The 27,950-nt window shown below is 39.5% G+C and overlaps 1 protein-coding gene across 4 annotated transcripts; it reads right to left on the bottom strand.

Moving 5' to 3' along the window:
- Positions 1-875: 875 nt before the first annotated feature.
- CCAR1 (cell division cycle and apoptosis regulator 1) lies at positions 876-27,950 on the bottom strand. Of its 4 annotated transcripts, none has more exons than XM_081861778.1 (25): positions 27,828-27,950; positions 26,396-26,516; positions 24,336-24,505; positions 22,728-22,772; positions 20,719-20,751; positions 19,254-19,447; positions 19,008-19,122; positions 18,729-18,921; positions 15,350-15,479; positions 14,955-15,116; positions 13,555-13,780; positions 12,883-12,996; positions 11,316-11,482; positions 10,372-10,582; positions 9,456-9,539; positions 8,939-9,124; positions 7,703-7,894; positions 6,520-6,753; positions 5,727-5,838; positions 5,259-5,341; positions 4,670-4,816; positions 4,132-4,252; positions 3,494-3,679; positions 2,990-3,195; positions 876-1,725 (listed from the first exon to the last, which is right to left on the bottom strand). In XM_081861778.1, the coding sequence occupies exons 2-25, from the start codon at positions 26,466-26,468 to the stop codon at positions 1,672-1,674; spliced, it is 3,438 nt and encodes a 1,145-aa protein (XP_081717904.1). In that variant the 5' UTR covers positions 26,469-26,516; positions 27,828-27,950; the 3' UTR covers positions 876-1,671. The 4 variants fall into 4 exon arrangements, with proteins under 4 accessions (XP_081717904.1, XP_081717902.1, XP_081717905.1 ...); XM_081861776.1 differs by having other exon boundaries at positions 27,802-27,949; XM_081861779.1 differs by having other exon boundaries at positions 20,719-20,745; positions 27,802-27,949.

Genomic DNA, 27,950 nt, shown 5'->3' with positions numbered 1-27,950 from the left:
GTTATGGGTAAGAAATTAGGCCAACGAATACAGTTAATTCTGTACAGTAAAGGGATGAATAATAAAGGGGAGTGCTCTAATCAGACTGCTTTTTATGTTTTCCTTTTCATAGGTTGCAACAGGTCTCCGTGAACCATGAAACTAAATAGGTAGCAACTAAGCAACAAGACTTGTATTTAAACAAACGACCAACAAAAGCTTTGAGCATTGCGGTGCCCCAGTTTTTCCCATTCTGTGTATGTTTTAACTGCATGGTGTTCTCAGCTTTCAAAATACCGGGCACATAAAGGAAAACTCCCATACTCTACAAATCAAAATCCAAGGCATTAAATTCTGCACACTTAACTTGGTTTGATCAGAGCTTAGGAAAGCAGTGACAGTACACAGAGTAACGATCAGTGTGTAGACCTTGCTACTGCACTGGTAGAAAGCCCAACTGCTGCAACCTTTTCCTCATCGGGGAGTTGCTCCACCTACTTGAACATTTTGGTTGCCATTTCCTGAACCTTTTCCAGCTCTATGGTATCCTTTTTGAGGTGCAGCAACCAGAACTATACCTATTATTTCAGGTGCAGCTTTATTTTCAGTGCTTTCCCCAAGGTTCCCTAGTGCAGAATTTGCCTTTTTCTCCACAGCTGCCACACACTTGGGTCAACATCTTCACTGAGTAGCCAATTAAAACCCCAAGGTCATGTTCCTGCTTAACTTGAGTAAAGCTCATGTGCCTACACACTATCTCTTAAATACCACCTTCTGTTTTCACAACAAAAGTGCTGTGTCACTTCTTAAATTTAGATCTTTTAAGAAGTTGTGTGAAATGCACGTAATACTTTACTCACTTGGACTTTTTGAAATCTTAATGAATTAACACTGGAAAATAAACGACCAGTTTAATGAGAGCCAATAAAAAAGTAGTAGCAATCCCCACGCCCACCCCCATAAAGCATTATAGTGACATCTACTGGCCAGTTATGCAATTGTACATTTTCATACTTAAAGTGTCTGGTATATTAACACAGTAATAATAAAAAATGTATAACAAAACCAATCTGTATTTTCAAATAAATCCCAATTTACCATTCTGCTAAGTTCCTTATTATTTTTCTTAATCACTGGGCACCAAAACAGTAATAAGAACAACTTCCAAGTGAGAAGGTTTGATTTAAAGGGAAGAAACTGTGACAAGAAATTCAAAATTTTCTTTAAAAACCTTTACTTGCAAAATTAAGCAGCATGCTATGATTTATACCTGAATTTAAAAAGGCTAATTAGACTGAAATAAAAACCTAAGAATGGCATTTCTATAAATAATTGGGAGGGGGGGGAATCTCCACTAGACTTTAAAAGGAAAACATTTGGTAATTAAATACTTGCTACTTTCCATTAAATTGATGAACTTTATTAGCATTCAAACTATAACGAAGTTTGCCCTAAAACATATTTGCAATGCAAAATTATTTTCACTCAAGGAGTGTCTAATAAATTGAGAGCTATGAATTACAAGCAATGCTTTGAAGCAGGCTCGCACATTTATAAAACTTTTTACATCCTTTGCTTGGAATAAGGTATTTATACTACTCAAATCAAACATGCACCACTTTCATACACTCCAGTTTCATGATTTATATTACATTATGTGACACCATATTCCCCACAGCAGCAGCAAGTTTGTCATACATTTGCTCCATTTTCTTTGGATTTCTGATCTTCAATCTTCACAATATCCTGTAGAAAAGGAGGAAATACACTAATGAAGGGTTATATCAACTGAAGCCCTAAGTAATGTATAAATTCATATACAGCATTATTCCCATGCTAACAGCAGGTACTATTTTTTAATCACCTGTCATCAGCCACTTAGTGATTAATAAGAATGGATCTTTGTGTCTTGTGCTTGAAGTGCCAAACTATGACACTATACACTTAAAATGAATACCTGAATACCTAGGAAAACCAGATTTCAATAGTTGCAAATACTAATACAATTGCAAATACTACTCTTCTACATAATGTGAAATCACAGATATTTGCACATTTTTAATATGCTAGGAGACAAAAACCAAACCTACTACTCTTTTCTCCCTCTTCTTTCCCTCTTCCTCACTTCCCCTCTCCCTCCCACATACACACTTTCAATGCCAGGGCTGGCAAGAAAGTAATATAACTGAAGCAATATTTCAATTTCTTGAAGTTCTTTTGGGTGTTATCTTCCACATGAGTGACAGTATCCATTGGCTCTAAAGGATATTGATTATATTGTTCCTCTTGCAATGTGGCTTGACTAAAGAACCACAGTGGGGTCTCCAAGTAAACAGTCAGTGCCTCTTTAAGGCTTGTTTTTTGATGGAAGTGGGTATTCATCATATAAACATATGAAGAACCCTGCTGGATCAGGCCACAGTTCAGCATCTTATTTGCACAGTGACCAACCAGATGCCTAAGGAAAATCTAAAAGCAAGATCTGAGTACAACAGCACTCTCTCTGCTTCTGATTCCCAGCAGTTGGAATTTGGAGGCAAGCTGCCTCTTAAGAGTGGAGGGGAACATAAGCCATCAACAGCTCTATTTTCCATGCATTTTTCTAATCCTTGTTTAAAGTCATCTGAGTTGGTGGCCATCGCTACCTCTTAGGGGAAGAGAGTTCCATGCACTGTGTGAAGTGTTTGTGTTTGTCCTGAATCTTCCAACATTCGGCTTCGTTAGAACCCAGGAGTTCTAATATTATGACAGGGGGAGAAAAAACTTCTCCCGACCCAGTTTCTCCATGCAATGCCTAATCTTATACACCTCTTTCACAGGGATGGGGAACCTCAGGCCCAGGATCCAAATACAGGCCTCTGTGTGGCCTTCATGACACCCTCCAGGCCACAGCACCTCTATGGTTAGGCAAAGTTTAATAAAGTACAGTTTGTCTGGTTGCAGAAGCAGGCCTCGCTTTGCCCACGCAACAGATTAGTTGAATCCCAACCAGAATTAGAAAAACCTTTACCTTTGTAAGAACACTGTGTATTTCATCCATAACTGTAGCCAAACTTTTGATTGTCTTATTCAGCTGCCCCTCAAACTGCAAATTTGTATCTTCTGATGCCTTCAAATTCTCTTGTAGCTGGCCAGCATCTTTTTTGACTTCTTTAAGTTCTGCAGACAGACCTTTATTCAGATTCTCCAAATTCAATATAGTCTTTTCATCTTCATCTGAAAACCCCAAAAAAAGATTTTAAAACACTCTCGGTTTTTCTATATTCCTTCAAGCATTACAGAACAAATAGTGTTAAAGATGCCATGTAACTAATTATACAGCTGTATCACCCAGCAGAGCTAGTAATGTGATTTGGTAAGATGTGTCCTCTTTATTCAGGCCAGAAGACCTGAGCATTCATACACTCCACCCAATTCATAGGAATTGTAATTGTTCAGCTTTAAAGTATTTTTCTGTTTTAATAATAAACCTTTCTGAATGTGTGAAGCAATAATTCAAATCTCACTCTCTTACCTGTCTTTTCTTCTAGTGACTGAAGCTTTTGTTCCATCTCAGCTCGGGCTTTTTCACTCTTCTCCAGTTTCTGCAAGAGACTCCCTACATCCACCATAGCTCCATTGTAAACAATGAGGCCAACGTTTTCTTCTGAGCTTCTTGGTTCTTGTTTTATAGCAGGTGATGGTAGCAGCAGCCTGTTTCCTATAGGGGGTTAAGAAATATCATTAAAATCAACGTCACCACCAGACATGACTGGTGAGTTTCAAGACTCCTACAGTAGAAAATTAGCAAAGTCCCACGTTTTCTCAAGAATTCCAGTGTACTCGCATAGTCCAAGAGTGAAACAAATGTTTCCCTCCCCCACATCCTCAGTCCCAACATAAGGAGCAAAATTCCCACTCAGAAAACTTTCAGATCGTCCATAGTGTTGCGATCGTCATGTTGGCAAAATATGGAAAAAACAGGATAGGATCCAAATAGCACACAGGGAATTCAGCTCATTCAAAATGGTCCCCTCTCTGAATTTCACTGCTGCAGCCTTTACTACCTACCACATTGAAGAAAGAGTACATGCTATTAAAGTGACACAGGTAGAAGATATTTCACCATACATAATGGTAGACATGTCTTCATAGCTAACAAAATTGTGTCACCTAGCATTTCTTCCTGTGGAGTTTCAATTTCTTCTTGATTTTCTTCATCTTTAGAAGTATCTGTCAGTTTTCTATAAAAGCAAGATTCACGAAGCACCACCTTATTAAGCAGCTTCTTAACCTAAGATAGCAGGAGACCAAATTCACATTAATGGTTTGCTCAACAAAGGCATGATTCTCATGCATAATATAAGCAATACATTTCTACAATACCTTAAAAAGGCAAAAAAAAAAAAAAAAAAAAAAAAACACAAAACAAATCTCAAAGCTTGAAATATTTCACAGCAAGAGAGTAATTTTACGTAAATTATTGACAATAAAATTCTTCTGTATGCATGTGGACTTCAATCATTTATCATTTTTTTCGTCATGAACACCCCCTTGTTTCCTCCCTTTTCTCTAGCAAAGAAAATACATATATATAAAAAGTGACTGGACAAGTCTTATTTCTCTTTATTATACTGCAGTTAACCAGAGAAAACCCCCCCAGAGTGATGCAGACTGAGCGCTTCATTCCCACACAGCTTTAGCAACAAACCTGAGCTCGTGAGAGATGCAGTCCAAGTGTGTACAGTATCTCTTCCAAATCCTTTTCTAGAAGGTATCCACAATGGCATTGATCAAAATAAACGAAAGCCATCAGAAGATCGCGGTTAACAGTTATCATCTGTGTTTTGTCTCTTTCCTAAAAAACACATTTTGTAACAATAAGGCTTTCCCCCCTTTTTAATTATCCATTAGTTATTTCAGTATTAGAAAATATGTGAAGTACAGATTCCTTAAAGGAATGTGCATATATATCAATTTTCTAAAGCGCTTCAACACTAAGCACTTTCAAAGATGGTTATACAATTTATGAGGACAAGAGATAGGAGCAGCAGGATCTGACAGAAGTTTTTTCCAGGAGTTAGTTCCCACACTGATTACAGGTCAGAGCTACTAGTATAGTACATAATATGGAGAGAGTTTTCACCTCAATTGATTTTTGACAGTATCTCCAGTAAACAAACCCTTCAAGAACTTCAGAACTTAAGACTGATGAAGACAGCTTTGGCAGACAGGCTATTCCTTCCCAGTTCTCTAGCGTCTTCATCGATTCACAGTTAGAAACTCACAGCACTAAATACCTTATCTTTAGAAGCTCTCTCTTTGCAATGCCGGTTTCCCTCTCTTCTGTCATCTCGTCTGTTCATTTCCTCATCATCCCTATCTATGGAAACAAACATTACCTTCAGCATATTCATATTACGTTAGCGCTTTATACTGCTATTATAAATATCTTAGAATGAAGATGCACACAGCTCACGTGATGTTAAGGGCATCTTACAACATAGAAAGAAACAGAAGAAGTTCTGTTAACACGCATGTGCCAAAGATATTATTTCTCTTTTGGACCACTTTGGTTTAATAATCTTAAGTAATAATTGTAGTTTTATAGATTGGATTTTCACATCAAAAGGTACAGAAGTATTGTACACAGTCTGTTACTCACTGCAAATTCACTAGTGTAAATCAACATACATAACTGACGGCTCTACAGTTTTGCCTTTGTCTGCACCTGCCACCTTTTAATTAGAGTAATCATCCCCATATACCATCATCTTCATCTTCAGCATCCTCTGCTTCCATTGGATCGTATTCTTCCTGGTTATTGTCATCTTCCATTTCATCTTCATCTTTAGCATCATCCTTCCTCTTATCTTCTCTCTGTAATTAGTTCATAAATATTAAGACAATCCAACAACTGGCAGCAGTAATTTAAAAACCTTCAAACCACACAAATTGGGGGCGATATCCAACTGTGTCTGCCCGACTGGGTAATCCGTTTCTGCTTGTGTAATGTGACTATCCCTTCTTCTCCTCTACCCTGTTCTCCCTTGTATATCTCTAAATCCACTCTAGAAGAAGCCTCAGCCCTCTGGAGCAGATTCTGGAGTGCACAGAGAGGAGAGGAAGGGGGAGTCCATTCATAAAACACTGGATCTCACCCGTGGTGCAAAAGGTTCTAAAACAAATCACAGAGATCTGGGATTCAATCCCACTCCCCTAGCAAGAGGACGTGAAAACGGATGATGATATTGCTGACGTTTCTGTATTTCCTATTTGCCCTGAAGAGTGAACCAACAATCAGAAAATTATTAAGCTGAAGCAGTGCTCCAGTTGTTGTCACTGTCTGGGGTAGGGGAGAATTTATTTTTTTCATATAACAATTTGAGCTCCTTGTAAGGGGAGGAAATCAGTTATAGAATTCCTATCAGGCAAGATCTGATAAAATTAACCAGCATGAGAAATAAAATTAAAACTGATGAAATGTAGTAACAAGCCCATCCTTCACAAACCATTCTTAATCTATCAGCTGATTAGTTCTTTCTTCTAGTGGCCACTAACCTTCCTGTCATCCCTCTCATCTTTTCTTTCTCTCTCATCTCCAGATTTTCTTCTTTTAGGCTTTGGGTCATCATTTTCATCATCTCGCTCTTCCTTTTTCTCTTTCTTCTCATCTTTTTTGTTCTTTTTGTCTTTTTTATCTTCCTTATCTGGAAGCGACAAGAGGGATCTGTATATTCGGACACCAAAGTCCCTTTGAAGCATTTCATTGAAAAGTTCAGCAAATAATGAAACCTGCACAGGAAGCAACAAACTAGAATTAACAAAGCACCGAAACAGAATTACAAACAGTACACTCACATTATTTTTGTTAAAACGTAATTAACTCTGCTTGTACTTTCATACATTTCATTTCCTTCTACCTCACTGTGTACTATGCCCCACCCTCAATATACCTACAACTCAGGATAATACTTTATACATCTGAAAAAATGGACTACTGTCCATGAAAACTCATGCCATAATAGATTCGTCTTTAACATGCCACAGGGCTTTTTGCTGGTTTTGCTAGAAGTGATTAACACCTGAGAAAACAGTTACATAATATTCAACTTCAATACAAGCAATAATATGAAAATCCCTGTTCATTAAAAGAATGCAGAAATAAAAAAAATCAACCTTGTACTTGAAATTCTGCAGGTTTACAATCTTTTCTTTTGCTTAAACAAAATTCTAGTGAGGAAATTCACCGTATCCTCATTTTACAGAAAGGCAGGCTGAAGTTAAAAAATATGGAGTTGCCCAACTATATCCCCTGATTCCATGGCAAAGTTCAACTTTCTTATAAAGTAGGCCCCACTTGAAAATCACTAAGCCACTGCATGTATGGTGCCAGGCTACAGTAGAAGAGAGGGATACAATTGTCATAATTTATTTACTGTAACAGGAGCACAGAAGTCTAGCTTGGTGCAAATCCAATTCAAATGAATGGAGGTTTCACAGCTGTACTGCTGGTAAACAGTGTCCTTTTTTCTTAATCTGACGTAAGTAATTGAGCTGGCCCTGTCTCATCGCAGAACCAAGATGGGGGCATAAAATCAAAAGCTTGAAGCCAGAGAGGCTGCACTCTTAAGAGAACAGGGGCACCTTAATTCATTGTATCCAATGCTGTGTGATCAGAAGGGTGATCACGCAAGTAGTTATTCAGAAATAGTGAGGGGAGAAAGTTAGGTGAAGAGATGACCTCAAAAGAATGCTCTTTGTTATCCTCCAGCCTGTAATCCAGAAGAACACTAAGAGACATAATACTGCAGTCAAACTTTCCGCTTTTGGCTGCCCAGTTAGGATGCACAATGATTGCTGGCTCATCAGGCAAGATGTATCGCCTCTCTCGACGTTGGCGTTCCACTTCCTCTAAGCGTTTCCTTTCTTCTTCCTAAAGATTTGAAAAAAGGAATTTGGAGTGGAGACATCAGAGTATGAACTTCAAATATTTACTTCTTGAGGAAGGTGAAAAGGCAGGGGGAGTGGGGAGAGCCACATACTCAGTTCTTTACTGGACACTTCTATTCCCTTCCCCTATGTGAATGTTATATGCATGCTAGCTGGGACACTCCATGACAGAACCTGGAGAGTCAGCCTAGTGTGGGAGTGACTGGCGAGACCCAGGTTCAAATTTTCACTCAGTGATCAAGATCATCGGGTCAATTTCTCTTACCCTAAGACACCTAAGAATAAGGAGATGAGAGATGATGGAACCAGCATTTGAGGAAAAGGAGAGCATACTTCTTATCTACCAAGCGAAGGCCTAACCAGCACTACGTTGTGGCTGGAAATTTATTTAACTCTAATGTAACTTAACAAGCCCTGTTATTTCGTGTTCTTAGCACTAGCAATGTTTATTGCAACAAGGAAGATGCACATATAAATAGAGATGAAGACATAAATGGCTTAGCAGCTCCTTCCCATGCTACCACCATCTTTCCTCAGGGGCTAGGTAACACTGGAGACAAAACCCTGTAGCTTTTGGATTAGTATTGCAATAAGTTATGAGAAAGCAGCCCCCCACAACTACAGTATGCATGCATAAGATCAGTCCTAACTCTCATTATGAAGATCTTCCTATCACACATAAACACACCTGAAGTTCAGCTTAATAATGAACTAAACATTTATTAGTGAACATTTTCTACCTAAGTACAGTGGTACCTCGGGATGTGAATGGGATCCATTCCGGAGCCCCATTCACATCCTGAATGGAACGTATGATGCGACGGCGCATCTGCGCGTGCATGGGTCGCCTTTTGCCGCTTCCGCGCATGCGTGTGACATCATTTTGAGCGTCTGCGCATGTGTGAGTGGCGAAACCTGGAAATAACACGCTCCATTACTTCCGGCTTGCCACGGAGCGCAACCCGAAAGCGCTCAACCTGAAGCACATTCAACCCGAGGTATGACTGTAAATCCACTAGACTTCTACCTCTTTGTCATCTTCAGATTTCCTCTCTTCCTCCTCTTCATCTTCCTTTTCAGACTTCTCCAATTCTTTCTGTTCTTCCTTCTGCTCTTCCACTTTGAGTTGCTTTGTTAGTCGGGCTATCAGCTGGGATTTCAAGCCCTTTGAGCTAAGAGTTCGGCTTTCTAATTCTTTGCGCAAGTCATTAACCTAGTTGATAAATATTACAGTGAGCATTCAATTCACAATTTAGTATTTATATAATCAAACCTATTCAGAGACAAGCACATCTCAAATTACTGAAATATAAGGCAAGCAAAACTTGGCAAAAATCACAAAGCTTCATTTTTTAAAAAATTCATGATACATTTGCCCCAATATAATGTGTATCAGTGATTTTCAAAGATTTCACTCATTTAAAAAGATCAAAGCAACACAAATTCTCAATAACTGTACTACCTTCAGAAAAGAAACAATACTGCAATATTTACTAGACTTTGTAATGTAATATAAACATCCTGAAGTCTTCAGCTATGGTTACCTTCATTGCCTTTGGGTCAAGTTTGGACCAATGAGTAGGAGTAGAAATCTCTTTTGCTTCCCCATCATCCTTCTCCTCTTCATCCTAAAAAATGAAATAAAGTCATCATCCTTCAGAAAGCTTCAAAATGAATATGATTCTTTCTTAAATTCTGCAGCTGACCTGGGCAAGGTCACAACTGTTTCATCAGACAGTCTTCTCCTAAAGTTACCATTTCAACAAAGCCACATACACACATTCTACTAGTTTATAACAGTGCCTCTCTCATCAGCCAATAAGAGCCATCTCTGTGAAACACAAAAGGGTGATAAAGAACAACAACACAAAGATCATCGGGGACACACAGACACTGCTGGTCACCACCAACCACACAGTGTATGATATCCCCCAATTTTCAAACCACCCAAAATACTCCTCATTTTGTTAGACCTTTTTACATTTACCAAATTGCCAATCAGCCAGATAAGATTCTTTTCGGCTATGTTATTTCAATGTCTTGCCTATTTCAAAATACCATTATTAATATTATTTTTTAAAAGGCTAACACATGGGAGAAAAAATAAAAGTTTTTTCTTTTTTGGTAGAACAGCAAAATGCTTAACACAACTTTTAAAACTGAAATCTTAACTCAATAACTGGTCCCAGATTCCAGCAACTAGTTCTAAGATTACAAAGATTTGTGCATGGAGCGCACAGCTTAAATTCCACTTGTTGCATCAGTATACACTTAAGTTGGTACACTAGCTGTAATTAAACACAAGTAAGTTCTACACTGCTGAAAGCTGGTTTACCAGTCATTGTTACCAATTATGTTCCTCCTAGGTATGTTTGCGGTGTAGCATGTGGTGTGCATTTTGTGCCTGTGTTCCTGCGCCTGTGAGAAGCAGAAATAGAAAAAGGGATTAGCGTTCAGTGCCTGTTCTCCATCAGCCTCCTTGCGTTCACCCTGAAGCTTCTCGACCAGCTGCTGCTTGTATCCTCGGGAGAGGGTTTCCCACTCTGAGCGGGTGGGAAGGCAATGCCAAACATCCGGGAAAAATAAAACCACTGTCTCCACATGAGCTGGAACCGTACGCCCCTTGTGGGTCTCCTCAGGGCGATGGTAGCGAATCTCTGCAAAACGGTACCTGTTGCAAGGGAAGAAGCATGTTGGAAAAAAAATTCTACAATACATTTTACAGAGCCTAGATCACTGTAGCACATCAAGTAAAGCAACTTTGCTGCGACAACCTGAATTTTTTCTAAAGAAAAAAAATATGAAAGCCATATGTTCTCTTTGAAAAACTTGTGTACAATGCATTATAAGACATCTGTTGGGGAATAAATTTAATACTAAAAAAGCTGAAGGCAATTGTTTTTGCACTTGGCACTAAAATGTGCCATTTCATCTGGCTCGGGAGGAAATAAAAGATAAAAGTTGAACTCTTTTTTTCTATTTATTGTTGGAAGGTGCTTGTTCACAAAGTGATCGACAGCTGATTAACACAAGTAGTAAATCGACCAAGAGAAAATATGGCTGCCCCAAACATCTAATTATTTATAAACACGAGAATAATGAAATGAAGTTTCCTTGGCGATCTCCTCCAGCTATGCGTGAAATGAAAGAATATTTTAACATACAAGCATTGCAAAGTTCAAACAACAAATACAAACACATTATTTAAAGTTCATTGTTCTTCAAACCTTTTGGCACCAAAATCACATTTGCGTTGTCAACTAGGATATCACTTTGAGTAGTTTGCCTGCACAGCTACTACCAGCTGCTGATAAAGAAGTGGTTGATTTTGCCCAAATAATTTCCATGAGGATATTAAGCATGCTGCTATTTCATCAAAATGTTTTTAAGAATGTAGTACTTACCATTGTGTGCATACACTTAAATCAATCCCTGTTAGAGCCCTGCAACAACGGATGGCAGTTTTAATCAGCACAGATGGGTCCTTCTCCGGCTCAGGTCCATCCAGTGAGGGAGACCAGTGTCCACCAATAGCCATGGCTTCATCTTTACCTTTCATGCCCACTAAAAACTAGAGAAGAAAAGGCTACTTAGCACTTTCCTTCCAAGAAAAAAAAGGGTAGAATCCTATGCTGCAATGATTTCTGACTGTTCAACTGGACTCCACTTTCTTCTTCTGAATGCCCTACAGCAGGCTTCCTCAACCTTGGCCCTCCAGATGTTTTTGGCCTATAACTCCCATGATCCCTAGCTAGCAGGACCAGTGGTTAGGGATGATGGGAACTGTAGTCTCAAAACATCTGGAGGGCCGAAGTTAAGGAAGCCTGCCCTACAGTCTCCCAAAACCCTGGAGAGTGATGAAGTCCATTCTGCATTGGATACAACCCATTAAAATTACACATACCTGTTTGTCAGTTTACATGCCATCACAAGCAGTTATCCCTAATCTGCAAGAATGACAGCACAATTCTATACATGACTACCATGGACATAATCCCAGGTAAGTGAATACAGTTTTGCAGCCTAAGTCTTGCTCAAGAATGAGTTCAGTTTCTTTTTTCCACATTGCATTTCAGTAATGGAATAGGTTTAAACATCATTACTCATTCATTCTGCAAGACTTCGGAACAGTTTGTCATCATATAAAAATGCTTTAAACAACAGATTAAAATAATATTCTGTACTGTAAAATCAGGGGCTTATAGAATTGTATAAACGTTCACTGACATAACCTTGAGAGTTTAAAAGTATTTTAGCCAGAAACATAAGAAGGTATTTTCTTGGAAGTAGGTTCCAATAGAGAAAAGGAGAACTTGCTTCACAGTAAATATGCATAGGATTATACTGATGGTTTCACGGTGTCTATGGGTGCCTATGGGTGTATCTGAAGAAGTGTCCATGCACACGAAAGCTCATACCAAGAACTAACTTAGTTGGTCTTTAAGGTGCTACTGGAAGGAATTTTTTTTGTTTTGACTATGGGAAACCCGCCCCATTTCTCTCAAGGTGATGTTATTTGCTTTCAAGACGCAAAAAACACCGGACTAGCATGGATCTAAAGATTCTGTTGTGTGAACAAAGTCTCATGGAAGATCCAGAGCAGTTTGGGAGCAGGGGGAATTGGAGAGAACCTTCTCTCCTCCTGCTCATTCACAAGGAAAGGGCTTTCTCCAATGCAACAGATCTAAGCCCATTTTTAAGCTAGTCCTGTGAATGGTTTGGAAGACTACATGCTTCAGCAGTGCTGAGAGCAAAACACATGCAAACCATGTTAATAATTTGAATGGGAGACTACAGGGGGCCTCCTGTAAGAATAATATATAAAACACATTTCAAAAGTAATTATTTGTGTCCATATAGGAATTCTATGTCCCCAACATAAAGAAAACTATGTGGAAAGCTTGTACCTGCATCAATTTTCCAGCAAAATTTCTAAGTTTATGTTTGTTTGCTAGAAATGCATATTTTTACCTTTATGAGTCTAGCGGGATGTTGAAAACCATCCCGAAGCTCTTGTGGATCTTCAGCAAGAGCACATGATTTGTGATAGAGATCTTCCATGCTAGGACTGGCCATGAGCATCACCTGTTGAAGTAATATGACAAAAAAAAAAAAAAAAAAAGACTAGACAACGTAACGAAGCTATGATTCAAAGCTTGGTATCTTACACTTAGCTGCTAAACTCAATAGGACTAGAATAATGCATAAAGTAAAAAAAAGATACACCTATTTTGAAGGGTTAAATATCCAAAAATATCAATGAAATCATCATTTGATTTTAAATATCTAACAGCATCTAACATGCCCAAAGCACAAAATAAGACTTGTCTAAATTAGCAAGTAGCCTGCAAATCCAAAGCTTCTTGAATTGCCACATACAGTTTGTTGCAATCTTGCCAAGATTTTATGCACACACAACATGAATCAAGGGACCAACTAAAGAATCCATGGAAAGATGTCACCCACTCTGGGAAAAAATAGTTGAAACCGAATCTGGTCCAACTGAGCTTACTGTTCAGTCAAGATTTGCGACAAAGGTAACATCACTGGAAACCTATGCACAGAAGACAATGGGAATCCCTTCAAAGAAGCATTTCCAAACATTTCTATGCAAGCAGGAATGATTTAGGTTGTTGGCCATACCTTTGCACTGTAAAGATGATCGGCATCTGGTGGATCCAGTACAGAAGTGTTCTTATCCAAAGGATCTACCTCTCTATGCATTACATAGAAATTGCAGTAGTTTCCTAGCTGAAATGGTCTTGACATAGGAAATGCATCCACCCATGTAAACTGAGCATCAAAGAAGTCACTTGGGATGTACAAGTTCTGATATCGCCGTCTCAGTTCCATCATATCACAGCTAAGGCTTTAAACAGTAAGAAAATATATTTTACAACAATAAAAAGAGCTGGGGCTTAAAAGCAAATTTGTAGCAAGATGCAGAATGAGAACTGAGCTCAAACACTCTTTTTATAGTTTTGCTTCTACTTTTGACATTACTGAAAAGCAGCTCAGAGCCATTAGTGTCCACATCTTGGAAGAAAAATACAGTAATGTTATTTTGGGTAAAAAAAAATTAAAAAAATTTGCTTGTTGAAACGTTCTCTGAAACAGAACATGCAAATTTTGAAACAAAAATCAAGACTCACAAAAGTTTGGTTCAGCCCTTTGTGGAAGCTACGGTACTTTTTGTCATAGCCATTAAACTTTTATCAAGTATCAGAAATATTTAAAAAATGTTTTAATCAGTCAACAAACAAACAAATAAACCCAACCAACACCATTTTTTGTTTTTAGGGTAAGTTGCTTCTCCAGAAGCTGTTGAACAGTTAGGCAACTGTCAGAGTAAATGGAAATCACTACAGTCCAGCCCTGATCAGGCTTTAGCCGAGGTACAGACAGGTTGGGCAGAAACTCCCTGTTTTATCATGATAATCTGAAAGTACACTATTAAGGTGTATACCCTTAATGTATCATATAATAAGGTACCATAGATTTCTCAAAATTCTATAGTCTATACCAGTCATGAAAATACTGCATTCCCTTCACATTTTCAAGCCTTTGTTCACCCCTTCAAGGGTTAGAAACATGTTCTTTCAAATTAAAGTTGAGATTCTGAAAGCACTGAATTCTGCACCCAACTTGCAACATCTTACAGATTAGCTAATGCTTTATTGCCAGGTAAACTGTTTCAGCTCTCCACTTTGAAACATATCTGGCTCCAAAATTCCTGTACAATGTCCACAGCCACCCCACACGGTTGTAAAAATGTGTAATACAAAGAGGGTCATTGTGCAGCTGAAAGTTTAAAAAGCACATCTCCTTAATTTGCACAAAATATTCTGTCTACAGTGGATGGAGGTGGGTGGAGAAAGAACAACATTCAAGTAAAACTGAGTTACATTAAGTAACTTTAAAGTCAACAAAAATGAAGCTATGTTTCAATCTCTTGGGTTTATTTAATGCATCCTTCTTTTATGGCAGTAAGATACCTTCCACAGAAAAATATGAAATCACAATTTGACACCAAGATAACATACCAGTCTAATGAGAACTTGGAAAACTGGACCGTGTAACGGGGTACAACACGTCGGGGTCTTCGGGGTGATCGTTCCCTCTCTCGCCGAGGTGATCTTTCTCTAGAGCGTTTTCTCTGGGGTGATCTTTCCCGTGACCTACGTCTCTCACGCTCCCTTTCACGACTTAACCATGTGTGAAATATAAATGTCTTGTTTTAGCGTCTACCATTATGAACGCAGAGCTCACATGCCTATAACTCTAGAACCAACAGCAACAAACATCAAAACATACAAAACTTCCACTCTGAAATCATCATTAACAAAACTGAACAGTACTTACATTCAAACTTCAAATACTTAAATTATTTGCTGTCTGTAATATGTACAGAAAATTGAGAGGAATTTTTGTATCACACCTTCTGTCATCTTTTCTGTTAGCCATGGGGTCTCCTCTGTCATTTCGCCCGGAAAATCTGGGTGGTGGATCTAATCTCCGTGCTGGCTGAGGCTGTGAAACTATTCGAACAGGGGGCTGTAGCAAACCAGCTAGGAGGGGGAAAAAATTCCACAAGTTCTTAAGAATTTCATATCAGTAAGCAAATTATAACACAAAAATGTAGCTTATTTGTTGGACTATCCGTTTTCATGCTTTTTTAATAGCATAGAACATTTGCTCATTTGTTTTGCAGAAATGAATGTGGCAGCAATCCAACAATCTTTTTTAAGAATAATTTTTTTATTAACTGACCAATCACATCAAATCAAACCAAATTACATAATTTCCAAATTACACAGCCAAATTTTAAATTTTTGTTTGGGGTACCCATATTTCAAGTTTCGAAGGGGATCCAATCAACTTCTTGCTTCTTACTGCTGTTTTAATGTCCACAAATCTAATCTTATGATGTTCACAGTACTATCCAGTCCTTTCTTACTGTTTTTCCACATCTCTTGTTGTTATTTTCATTTATTTTTCCTTTCTCTTTGTGACCTCTGATAATCTCCGCAAGCTGGTTAGAACAGTTTGTAATCCTGCGTGGATATATTATTTTTTTATCCAGTAGCCATATCCAGACGTTTTCCATATAACATCACTTCCATACATCAAAACAGTCTTAGCGTCATTAATCTTCACCAGTCTGCCTCCTTTCTCAAAACCTCTGAGGAGATTCACTAGGAATGCAGTCTGAAAACAAGTCCTTTCTTCCTCCCGGCTATAAATCCTTTGGCAAGATGGCGACTCCGAATTAATTGCTGCGCCATTCCCAAAAGCTCTTATTGCTTCTCGATCTTCATAAAGCATACTTTTGGTTAAAGTTTATCTCCACACAGACCTTAATCATCCTGCTTGGGTCAGTTCAACCAACGATTCTAATGAGGAGGGGTTCTTGTAAATCACATAGAAGGAAAGTAAAAAAAGGTCGTCCCCCCCCATTCAGTCCCGTTGTTGTCAACATACCCAGCCTTTGGTGTATCTTCATCGTAAAATATTCCTGTTCCTCCAAGCCGTCGTCTTCTTTCGCAGAGGCCACTTAAATTAGCAGACTTCACTCCCCTTCTTCACTTGAAATATGTGCATTTGCTTCTTTTGTAATTAATTATTCCAAATTGCTGCAACTAGTGTGCGATCAGAGACAGCGTCCAGGAGAGCCGAGGTCCACACGGGGGCATTCTGCCTAGGGCCCTCACCCCCTTCTTTCGAATTAGGGGGTGATTTATGGGCACAGCAGGCAAGGGCAGTGTTCCCCATTTCCTTGGGGCAACAAGGGAGGCTGCCTACTCCCATAACAGCCTCTTAATTACCCCGTGTGGGTCGGAGAGATGGTATTGTCGGCCATCTTCCAATGCGCCCCCTAGCGGCCCCCGCAATCCAACAATCAGCTAATAACAATAGGTATAAGCAACATAAGGTTTCTCATATTTAATCCAATGGGATGCATTCATTTAACTCTTCAAATTATATAGGCAAGATGATGAATTTTTCTTCCTCAATGCAAGCCTCATCATACTGGGATATGCAGCTAGTTTCACTTTAACAGAATTCAAGGGGAGGGACACAACTCTGAACAAAATGGTTCAAGAGAACATTATATTGATTGAATGCTTTAAACCTACATTACTCAGAAAATATTAACAGGCTGGAAGATTTTGACTCAACCATTCAGTTTCCAGCAATGTGGGGTGTAAATCAGTGTCCATTTCAACAAAATACTGCTCTTGGTGTTTATTCTGAAGGCCAGTCCTCATTTTGAAGCTGTTTGTCCATCACATGCCCCCTGCTTAACACTTCTCAATATCTGATAGGGAAGCAACTGCACGTAATCAGGCAGTGACTACATGCTGGAGAGTCACTGCTAATCAGGAAGCATCCAGAGACATGCAGCTTGCCCTCAAGCATTACAGTTGTTCACAAGAACACACAAGATGGGGGGAAAGGGTCACAAATAATTGCCAAGTAGTCTGAACTGGCCCTCAAATCATCAACAATCTATCATTTCTGTTGCTATAACTCCACAATGATTGCCTCATTGTGAGAGGGCAATGCCTGTGAGAGGGCAATGCCATAAACTACAACATGAACAACAGATAGAGGTTACTCTCATCAACTGGGCAATCCACAGTTCTCTGCAGCAAAGAAAAAGAGGTCTAGATTTGACTCAAGCTGTAGGAAAGAAGACTGAGCAACAGTACTCAAGATAATGTCTACCAGAGCATATAACAGCATGCAATTGTGCCAGATGTCACACAACAGGATGAGCCTCAGAAACAGTGCAAGCAAATACAAAGTCCACAGAGCAGAAGGAGGCCTAAGAAAGAACACGCGGGCAAAACAGATTTAAAACCAAACCAAACAAGGTAACTTCCCCTTAGTTCAGATTGCTCAAGTAAAGTCCAAAACATCAACAGTTTCTATGTAGACACTAAACAGGTTCTCTTGAAGGTTAAGGCTCTATATGAATGACACCCATCTTTTTTATTTACCTCTTCAGAAACCACAGAACTAGTCAATTTACCAGCCCTAATGCCAACCTATTTTATGCAAGAAGTAACCACAAAGTGATTATGAATTCTGGTGCTACAACGTTTTTTAGAGGTACCTTGTTCTTAATGGAGGCCCGTGGAGGGGCTCATTTTTATTCTTTAGAAGGATGAAGCATGGTATTCTACAGCTGATGTTAAAATGCATATATATTATGGATACTAACAGGCAACACAAAGTTTAGACTATAGTTATAAACAAAATCATAGCATATCCACGGAGAACCTTGATTACAAAATGTGTGGCTGGATTCTACATTCCAATGCTATAATAAACCAGTTTAACATTATGAGAATGTGCTATGGTGATTGTCAGGTTTATAAGCCACATTCCCACCTTTTGCATACAAAGTTTCCTGTTGCAGTTTGCAACAAGGCAGTTTCCCATTTCATCTGAATATGGGAATGTGTGGTTTATACATACCACAGCTAGTTAAATGAGAATTGAACTTGGTTAAATAACCATGGTTTGTATAAGCAATTTTCTGTACAGGAATAAAATTGGAAATTGTGGTTACAAACAGCAATTGGAAGCTTTAACAACTACACCCTGCGTGTGCGGGAATACGCAAGCCTGAAGTTCCCATCACAACAAATCATGGTTTGTTCTGACTTCAGAATGCAGCATCTCTCTTGCGCTTCAGCTACAAGGTAAACTGAAGACCATATAGCCTTGATACTATTCAGTCAGTTATATTCTTCTACATTTTTTTTGAAAAGAAAACATCCAATATATGTCAAGTATTGAAGAAATACCTTTCTGCTGTGGCTGTTGTAACAAAGGCTGTGGTTGTGTCTGAAGCAAAGGTGTAATAGAAGCCGCTGATATCTGTGCCTGTAGCAGCGACTGTGGCTGCGGCTGTGGCTGCACACTGAATGCAGTCTGCTGTGCAATAGGCTGAAGTACAGGTGGAGGAGTCTTAAGTAAAGGCTGGGTTTGAGTCTGGTTCTAATGAGGAGGAAAAAGGGAACAACTTGTGAATCAGCTTTACACTAAAGGTGCCGACAAGAGTCAGACTGAGTGACTGTATATACCTGATTTGGTAGTGTCTGAATTCTCTGCGCATTCCATTTGAAAGGCATATTAGGGTTATATGTTGCTTCTACCAAAACTCTGTCTCCTACTTGAGGACTCTTCCCTTTCACAGCACTGCAAAATGAAAAGAGTCGCATTATTAGACATCACACTACCATAATTCTCGATAAACTTCTTTCTCTATATTATTTCTCATGCATTTTATCAGTATCACCACTTGTCCACGTATGGTAGAATTAAGTTACCTGAGCTGGAAGAATACATCTTCATCCACAAAACCAAACGTGTCATGTAGCTTTGTAACTACTCCAGTAAAGACACGCTGCTTCTGTGGTTGGCTCTGCTGCTGACTTGACCGAGGTGCTGGATAAGAAACAGTTATCTGTGCTGCTGGCTGAGGAGTAGACAGGCTAAGGCTTGTTGGCAGTGCCACAGCTGGCTGCGTGCAAAATAAAACATGAAATTATGTAAGCATTGACAATCTTCTAAATAGTATAGCTGAAATAATGATAATAATCATTTGTATTTTTTCAATTTATTACCCATTCTTCACCATCAGGTCCCAACAATTTAAAATTCAATATTTAAAATGTTTTTTAAAATTACATCCACAGGAATAGGGTGGGGTCTGAAAACATGTCTCAGGTGTCAAAGGCCACACATTCTGAAAAATTATTTTGAACTAAAGTTGCATTGTACGAAGTGCAAAAAACTATACCTTTTTACATTGGGGGAGAAAAAAACAGATAAACCTTGATTTTTCTCCTATCAAACTGCAGTTGCACAAGCTGGTTCAACCAATATATCAAAACCCCACCTGCTTATTATGGTGGCCAATATATCAAAACCCCACCTGCTTATTATGGTGGCCATTTCTTCCAAATCATTTCCTCAAACTGTAGGCTTATTTGTATTTCTATAAAAATAACCTCAAACATGAAAACTGTAAATGCACATCAGAACACAGAAATGCCTTCAGACTAGCACCAATCATGATCTGGAAGCAGAGATTGTTTTTCAGTTGCTATGTAATCGATGTTTTCCAAGAACATTTCCAGATTTTGAATTTTGCTTCTATTATTTAATTTGTATCAATGATCTTTTTGGCAACCTATTCTTTCCTATGCTATATTTTGACCTCCCTAAAGTGGTTATGCACATTGAAACATATGTTTAAAACGTTTTCTGAAAGGCTAGCACACAGACAAAAATATGAATATCTTACATTGCTGCAAAATGTTTCAGAATTTTCAAGTGCAATATAGGCTGCCTTGCCGGGGGGGAGGGGGGGGAGGACAGACTGTATGTACCTTTTGAAGTAAATTTCATCATATTCAATAGAGATTACTTCCTAGTAAGTGTGCACAGAATGGCAGCCTAAGTTTCTAGTCTTAACCATTGGTGTAAATATCTAAAAACTTAAAAGCATCAACAGAAGTCTAAGAGAAAATATGCATTAGAAATACCCCTTCTAATGACATGAAATTAATATCTCTCTATAACAGTAGAACTACAAGGGCACTTATATTTTGGTTTGGGAGGGGGAGGTAATCAAAGGGATAAAGAACACATTGGACTGAACTACCAGTTGTCAGTATTACATGAGACATAATAAAGGTACCATTATGTTTAAAACTTTAAACAAAAGCAGAGCTGACAAGTGCACAGGCAAATTTATTATACAGTGATGAAAGCTTTAATAAAACTAACCTGGGTTAGAAGAGTTTGCTGAGGTTGCTGCAACTTAAAAAATACAAGACCATGAATTACTTTTTATGCTTTGTGCAAGTCCAGCTTCCTCTTTAGCCATATTTAGCTTTGAGAAATAGCTGCAAAATGTTTTCATGATTGCCTATACCCCTCATTCCAGCATATTATTTATCTATACAATAGCTGCTCTTTGGCATGCAGTTTTGGCCAACACTTAGCTTTCCACTCTTGCAGAGTAGTCCAAACTCCCTTTGTGCTAGGCTCAGAGGGGATGAATTAGGTGGTGTCCCTCTGCTCAGCAATACTGGTCTTCCACCGGCTGCCACCACCAGGAGGACAGAAGCATCACTTTGCTGCCAGAATGGGTGTATGGAAGGAACGGTGTTTCCATGCGCTGCTCTGGTTCACCAGAAGCGGCTTAGTCATGCTGCCCACATGACCTGGAAGCTGTCTGCGGACTAAGGCCAGCTCCCTCGGCCTATAGAGCGAGATGAGTGCACAACCCCAGAGTCATCCGCGACTGGACCTAGCGGTTAGGGGTACCTTTACCTTTTACTAGCATGACCCCCACCAGCAGGAGCCAGCCGAAGGTCCCAAATTGGAGTATTCTGGAGGTGGGGTGGGCTGAGCTGGCCCAGGGTATGTTGGATCCTGAGCAGATATCATTACCATTGTGTGATGGCATCAGGCTGCGTCAAGTTCAGGCTCCTGCAGCTATCACCCTACCCCCACAACTTTTGCCCTGGCATGGTAGGGCTGTGGATACAGCAGTGGCTCCACAACTCCATAAAACCACACAGACCAGTGGCTGGGGTTTGGGATTTTCCCTTTTATGTAATACGGGATGAATCAAGACTAAAAATGGCAATGGCGGGGCAAGATCGCCATGTACCAACAGCAGATGTCTTATTGTCCAAAGATGAGTCATTGAAAGCACATTTTCCAACACTACCAATATAGTTATCCCATCCACAAATTCTAGATTATAATGTGCCTCTATTTTGTGGCTCATTCTGAATTGCCCCAGTGGCTGAGGTTCAGGGGGAAGATGTGATACAAAGGATAAGGCAAGACCAATCCTCCCCCTTCTTAGTATCCAAGACAATATATGAGGGTTGGGGTACATCCACTTCCCTCATTACCATACTCAGACCAACTTCTATCTCCTCATTACTCTTCTCAAAGAACCCAGCAAATGAACCTTTTTTTGACAACAATATAGATCAGTTTCATCACAGCAGAAAAACAGTTTCCAAGATTCCTTAGTTAAGTCACTACGGTTCTGTAGAGATTCAAATATAAGGGCACAGCAATTTGCACACATAGGGTTGCATATCACACTGCATTTGCAGAGATCTGCTCACAGTGAGACTTTCCCTTCCTCTTCGTCTCCCCATATGTCCTCAGAATCTGCTCTGAATTGTCTTTCAACCCTCTGGAGCAGATTCTGAGGTTGTGGGCTGGGGAGGCTGAAAGAGGTAAGAGGGGAAAGTTCCATTGAGCAAGCAGAAGTCTGCGGTTGGATACAACCCACTATGATAAGGTAGCTATTTGGGTGGGGAAAATATGCTGGTGTGTGTGTGTGTGTGTGTGTGAGAGAGAGAGAGAGAGAGAGAGAGAGAGAGAGAGAGAGACTGTGTGTGTGTGTGTGTGTGTGTGTGTGTGTGTTTTAAAAAATGTACATGGTCTTACAATTTGTTAGCATATATTGAAACTGCTCAGTCTGATGTGACACTGGGAGGAGGAATATAAGACTTCATTGTTGAATCCTCCACCACGTTATAAGTGTTGGAGGATATGTTAAAGTGAGGCTACGTTAAGTAGGGAGGTATATTGGTGGACAAATGGTTTTACATGTCAGTTAATGTGAACATTTCAATCATTTCTGTATTTAACGACATAAAACTAAAATACATTTTTGGGCTATCATCCAGAACTGGAGGACTATGGACCAATTCAGACAGAGCAAATAAGAGACTGACAATATGCACACAAAGAGGTGAACAAACCTGCTGTTGTACACTATAGAGGGTCTGCTGTGGTTGTGAATATTGCTGAAAAACAGAATCAGAATTGATAACTAGACAGTACTCCAAAAAGATATATCTGTATACTACAATCTCAGAGAAATGTAAATATGGCAAAACCAAACTGTAGAAATAAAGTTTAAGACAAAAAAGACGATACTTGCATTTCTATTATTTCATCAGCTGAACAAAACAGTATTGTATCTTCTCTGAAAAGCATTTATTGTTTTTTAAAAATCAGTCTAGATATTACAACATGAACTAAATTAACAAATGCCGAGTACAATCTGCTATGAAATATCCATAAGCAAGCCTTAATGAAATGAACAGGAGCTTCGCAAGATCACAACACCCAGTTATGCCAGCTGCAGATTAAATATTCTAGTTCATTAACACATCCTAGTTTGACCTAATTTGGGTTAACCACAGGGGACAGATATGCTGTAATGATTTTATTAGTGGCAAGCAAAAGGAGCCCTGCATGAACCTTTTCACCCCCTGTGAAGAGTGCCCCCTACTTTCCTGCAATTTTTCACACCACTTTGCAAATATGTGAAGGTGAATTAGGCCAACACTCCTTCACTCAAATGTATTTGCTGTTTGCTAGTTATAAGAGAATGTCCACACATTTGGAAATACATCCCATTGAAAACAGTGGCAAGGACAACCATCTGCATACAGCTGCAGTTGATCTACACTACAGTATCAGTAGGATGCACATTCTCATCTATATTCTGTTGCAACTGGTCACACATAACTATGAAAGGTGGGGTACAAATTTAATATATAAATAGAACTGGATCAGGACACAAGTCATTGCTTGCCAGTACTGTGCATCAAGAAATCACCAGCATCGTTTGGCTGGGAACAGACTAATTGCTTTCGCAACAGGCAAATGTTTCTTCTTTTCCTCAAGAATAAAAGCAATGTGAGGGCTGTGGTACTTTCAGTGACATCATCACGTAGCCAAATCCAATCATGTTGCTATAGTGAAGATCATACTGTGAGGAATGAAATTATGCTATAACAGCAGCATATGTTTGAGAGTTTTGTATAAAGCGACTAACAAAAATAATAATAATAACCACGGACATACTTAAGAACTAGGGAAAGCCACTAAGGGGTACGTGAATGTGTTTAGGTACTTGCCAAATCCCTTGAAAACCTACCTTTCTTCAAAAATGTTTTAAGCATTAAAATCTGATGCATCACTAGTTTTTACTCTAGTTTACAGAATTGTGATTTAGTGTTTTATTAGCTTTTCCAACGTCTTTTTCGGTACCCATTGTTAGAGAAAGACACTAACAAATAACATTTGTCCCTACTAAAAAGATTTCCCTATTTCTGAGGGTATGTGATATTTTGAGAACACCAAACAGAGGCTCAGTGTAATTACGACAAGAAAGCCCTAGACATGACAGACTACTTAAAAACTATATAGCATTCAGTATCTAAACAATAGTAAAATCATTTTACAAATAAAAATCTCAAAGCAGATTATAAAGTTTATCTGGACCTCGGCTTGTTTTACTGAAGTTGCCACTCACTGGCTGCACAAAAATAGGAGTCAGCAGATGCAGTTCCATTTACCTGCTGTAATGCGGCTGCTGCGGCTGCAGCTTGCTGTTGTAAAGCAGCTGTCTGACTGAGTTGATAGTTTGTTGGTGTCTGAGTACTGAGGCCTGCTGCTAATGCAGTTTGTTGTGTATATATTGTAGGAGATGCTCCAAGTAAGGATGGTTGCTGAACACCAAGAGCAGCTGAAAATGTAGGATTTAAGCATTAGGACATCTTAGTTTGGGGTCGGTGGGTAGTACAGTCTCATCATGGTCAAACATGGGGTTTAACAGCACTAAGGATTTCCTCCTGTAAGTCAAAGCTTGTGGGGAAATGGCTCTTCCTTGCACCCCAATATACAGCACATGCACTTTTTATATAGGAGCTGCTGTTCAAATGCAGAAAAGGTTCAACTTTACTTTAGTTTAGAGCCAAAGAATATTATAGCTCATGTTTACTACATGCGGCTTAACACACACAGTTGGCAGGATAGATCCAAAGCAACAAAGCAATGGAGTCTTCAGCAACTCTTCACTTGGAACATAAAACTGAGAGCAATAATAAAAACCTAGCCTTAAAGCTAATAGGTATATTTAGTTATAGGAAATTAAGGATGGAGTATGCTTTATGCCAAGACTTCTTGGTGTGCCAGATCACAGGCCATTTTCAAACCACATTGCAGACTTAATGATCTGATGCTAAATATAGATGAATTCTGGATCTTTTGAAGCCAAGGAAGAAACATTTTGAGGAAAATAATTGCAATACTGGCTGATGTATCAAACTGTAACTTAACCATTTAGAGATATAATGTGCTACTTAACAATTAACAAAGCAGTATATGATATAAATCATTCTGCATTTATTCAAACAATTGTTACAAAATATATGTAGGATAAAAATGGAGCTGAAAACTGATGCACCATAAGGGTATGCAAGCACCTGCTATTGCCAGCTAATAGATGCAGCAGGGGAGAGGGAAGAAGAGAAACTATAACATGGTAAATAACATGGTATATTATTTGGGCTTAGTAGCAGTATCTAGGCCTCATCATGATCATGGAAGAGGTGCTGCACATGCTTAGAGGGGAAAGCCCAGAAATAATTATGCAATTAACAATTTCATTTCATTTCAGGCCTCACGGTTAAAACTGCTCATTCTCAAATTTTACTGGTCCTTCAAGCTTCTGTAATTTAGACCTCATTCAATTGTATTTCCATTTTACCTAAGGGCACCAACAGAAAGCAACATATTATTTGTAAAGTGACCATATATTAGACAAATTCTGATATGTTCAGCTAAGCATTCTTAGCCTTGAACTTCATGCTCCAAACTCTTAAACACTTACAGAAACTTTGAAAACAGAGGTGGAAAAATACCAGCTGAAGGCCCAAGTCTGTAAAAATTATCCGGTTCTTCCCTTTTAAGCAGCAAAAAAAACACCTTGGGAACAAGGAAAAAAACCTAGCTTCTGAAGAAATGTAGCATTCCTGTTTTAATAACTTGTTTGGATGTGGGATACTGCAAAGCATAGTTGGCTCAACAACTAACAAAATATGCTACTTACTATTTCAAGCTAAATCCAGTCTCTGTATAACAGGGGCACCAATATGTATTCAAAGCAAATTTCCTGCCCTTTTCATGTAAACACAATGCTACATTTAAGAATTGCTGAGTTTTAGGGATGTCACCTAGATAAAATTATTAAATCCACATATATATGCATATGAAAAATAAATACTACTAAAGAAAAAAGCACACCATCTTTATGATAATGCATACGTGTGTGGCAAAATCTTAGAAGAAGCATTCCTCATCTGTCACATCAGAATAAATTATTCATTTAAGGTGTTTGATGGCATGCATTTTTAATGAACTTATTAAAAAAAATTTTTTAAAATAGTTCGGCTAATTAAACAGGATCACCTTGTTGGCTGGACAAAGCATTTTAATCAATCCAATTTATCAATTAAAACCCTTTGAACTATTTATTTTATTTTGGTTTCCTCTGACAAAAAGTATGAAACCTTGAAGAATGTCAGATTGAAGCTAAGGCAGTAGTTACTGGTTAAAAAGAAATATAAACGCTGACCTGGCTGAGATACTGCAGTGGCTGTAAACTGGGTAGCCCAAGGGGGATTCTTCTGTCCTCCAAACTGAGCCATGGCGAGCGACAAAATTCTTTTGCTGTTTTAGTCTTCTACAACTGTGACCTATCAAAATAAATAACTTTATGAAAACCACACTAACACTTAAATTATTTTAATGCAAGTCTATTCCAGATTAGACAGACTGGTTTTCAACGCGTGATGTGGCAAATAACGTTTTAAAGTAAATTAACAATAGTACAATTATTAAACTAACCTTTGGTTGGGGAGGATTGCACAAAAGTCATAGGCAAATAAACAGCTGGATATTCTAAGTAAATGCATTAAAAAAAACCTGGTTTGTGACAAAAGTTCAATACGTAGCTGTAACCAAGACTTCTAGAAGCTCATCTTTCAAGGTGTGGATGCATCTGCAACATAATATGGCACCTTACCAAGAGCAACGCTATCGCTTTGTTCACAGAAGTTTAATTGACTTGCAGACTTTAAAATGGCACCGCAGTTAAAGAACAGGTCTTTGCACTGTAAATATCAGCGATTGTGAACCTAGGGGGAGTCCAGCGACTGAAGCTGCTGCGCGAAAGAGCAGGGGAAAATACCAGGTATACTGAAACACTTAGGCCTGAGACAGAAATGGAGACTGCATTCCAAAGCAATTATGTATTCGGAGAATAAAGATGAAAAGCAATCTCTTGAAAACGGAAGTTTCCCGAGAAGTTAGCGCGGGAGAGAGAAAAAGCAACGTCCACTAGAAACCTGCACGTAGGCAGACTGAGGTCGCGAGCACCTGACAGCCAGCTTAACTGAGCTCAGTCCGACTCGCTTCTTAGCAATCACACGTCCAATTGTCCTGTGTGAACCACTTGCAAAGAAAACCTCACCGGCAGGATGGAAGATATATTGTATTTAATGGGATACGTTGGTGGTGGTGGGGGGGGGGCGACACAAACAAGGCCTACAAATAAGGAACGAGAGAATGCGAGTGGAGGAAATTCACGGAGTGAAACAAAGAAGTAACTATTGGGTGGCTCTCGCGCTCCCCATGCATGCGAGGCACGCGGGGTGGGGGGCGGGCGGGCGGGCGGGGACACAGACAAGAGGCCTTTGAGGGCGAAACTGCCCGCCAGCCAGCTCGCTCGCTCTTCCTCCTCAGGTGGAGGGACAGGGGCCCGAGGAGAAAGCAGAGCGGGAGACGCGCCTCCTCCTCCTGCAACAACAATGAGGGGCAGAGGCCTGCCTGCCTGCCTGCCGCCGGGGAGAAGAGCCTCCCTCTCTCGCATTGCCCAGCCCGCCCAAGGGCCGCTGTCGGAAACCTCAAGGCTCGTCACTTCTGAAACGGCCAACCCGGCCTCGGCGCCTTTGACGCGCCTCAACCCCGACGACCCTTTACCTGGCGCGGGCCGAATGAGGACTCACAGGGGCCATTTCAAACTCCTCCGGCACATTCCCCACCCCCTCCGACACCCCGCGCACACGGATAATCGAGGCACGGCGCATGCGTCGAAGTGGAGCGCGAGCGAGGACGGGTTGGAGGGGGCG

The sequence above is a fragment of the Podarcis erhardii genome, assembly GCF_964252035.2.
Source record: "Podarcis erhardii genome assembly, chromosome: 5".
NCBI classification, from domain to species: domain Eukaryota; kingdom Metazoa; phylum Chordata; class Lepidosauria; order Squamata; family Lacertidae; genus Podarcis; species Podarcis erhardii.
The sequence above is the reverse complement of the archived record's forward strand: the minus strand, read 5'-3'. Positions and strand labels throughout refer to the sequence as shown.

Bases quoted from the DNA above. Each gene is read 5' to 3' on its own strand.
- CCAR1 (XM_081861778.1), bottom strand. From the start codon at position 26,468: ATGGCTCAGTTTGGAGGACAGAAGAATCCCCCTTGGGCTACCCAGTTT. The intron at 12,997-13,554 runs GTATGGCCAACA...TTACTTCAACAG, and splicing joins ATCATCTTTACAGTGCAAAG to GTGATGCTCATGGCCAGTCC. The intron at 9,540-10,371 runs GCACTGAACGCT...TTCATTTTTTAG, and splicing joins AGGAGGCTGATGGAGAACAG to GATGAAGAGGAGAAGGATGA.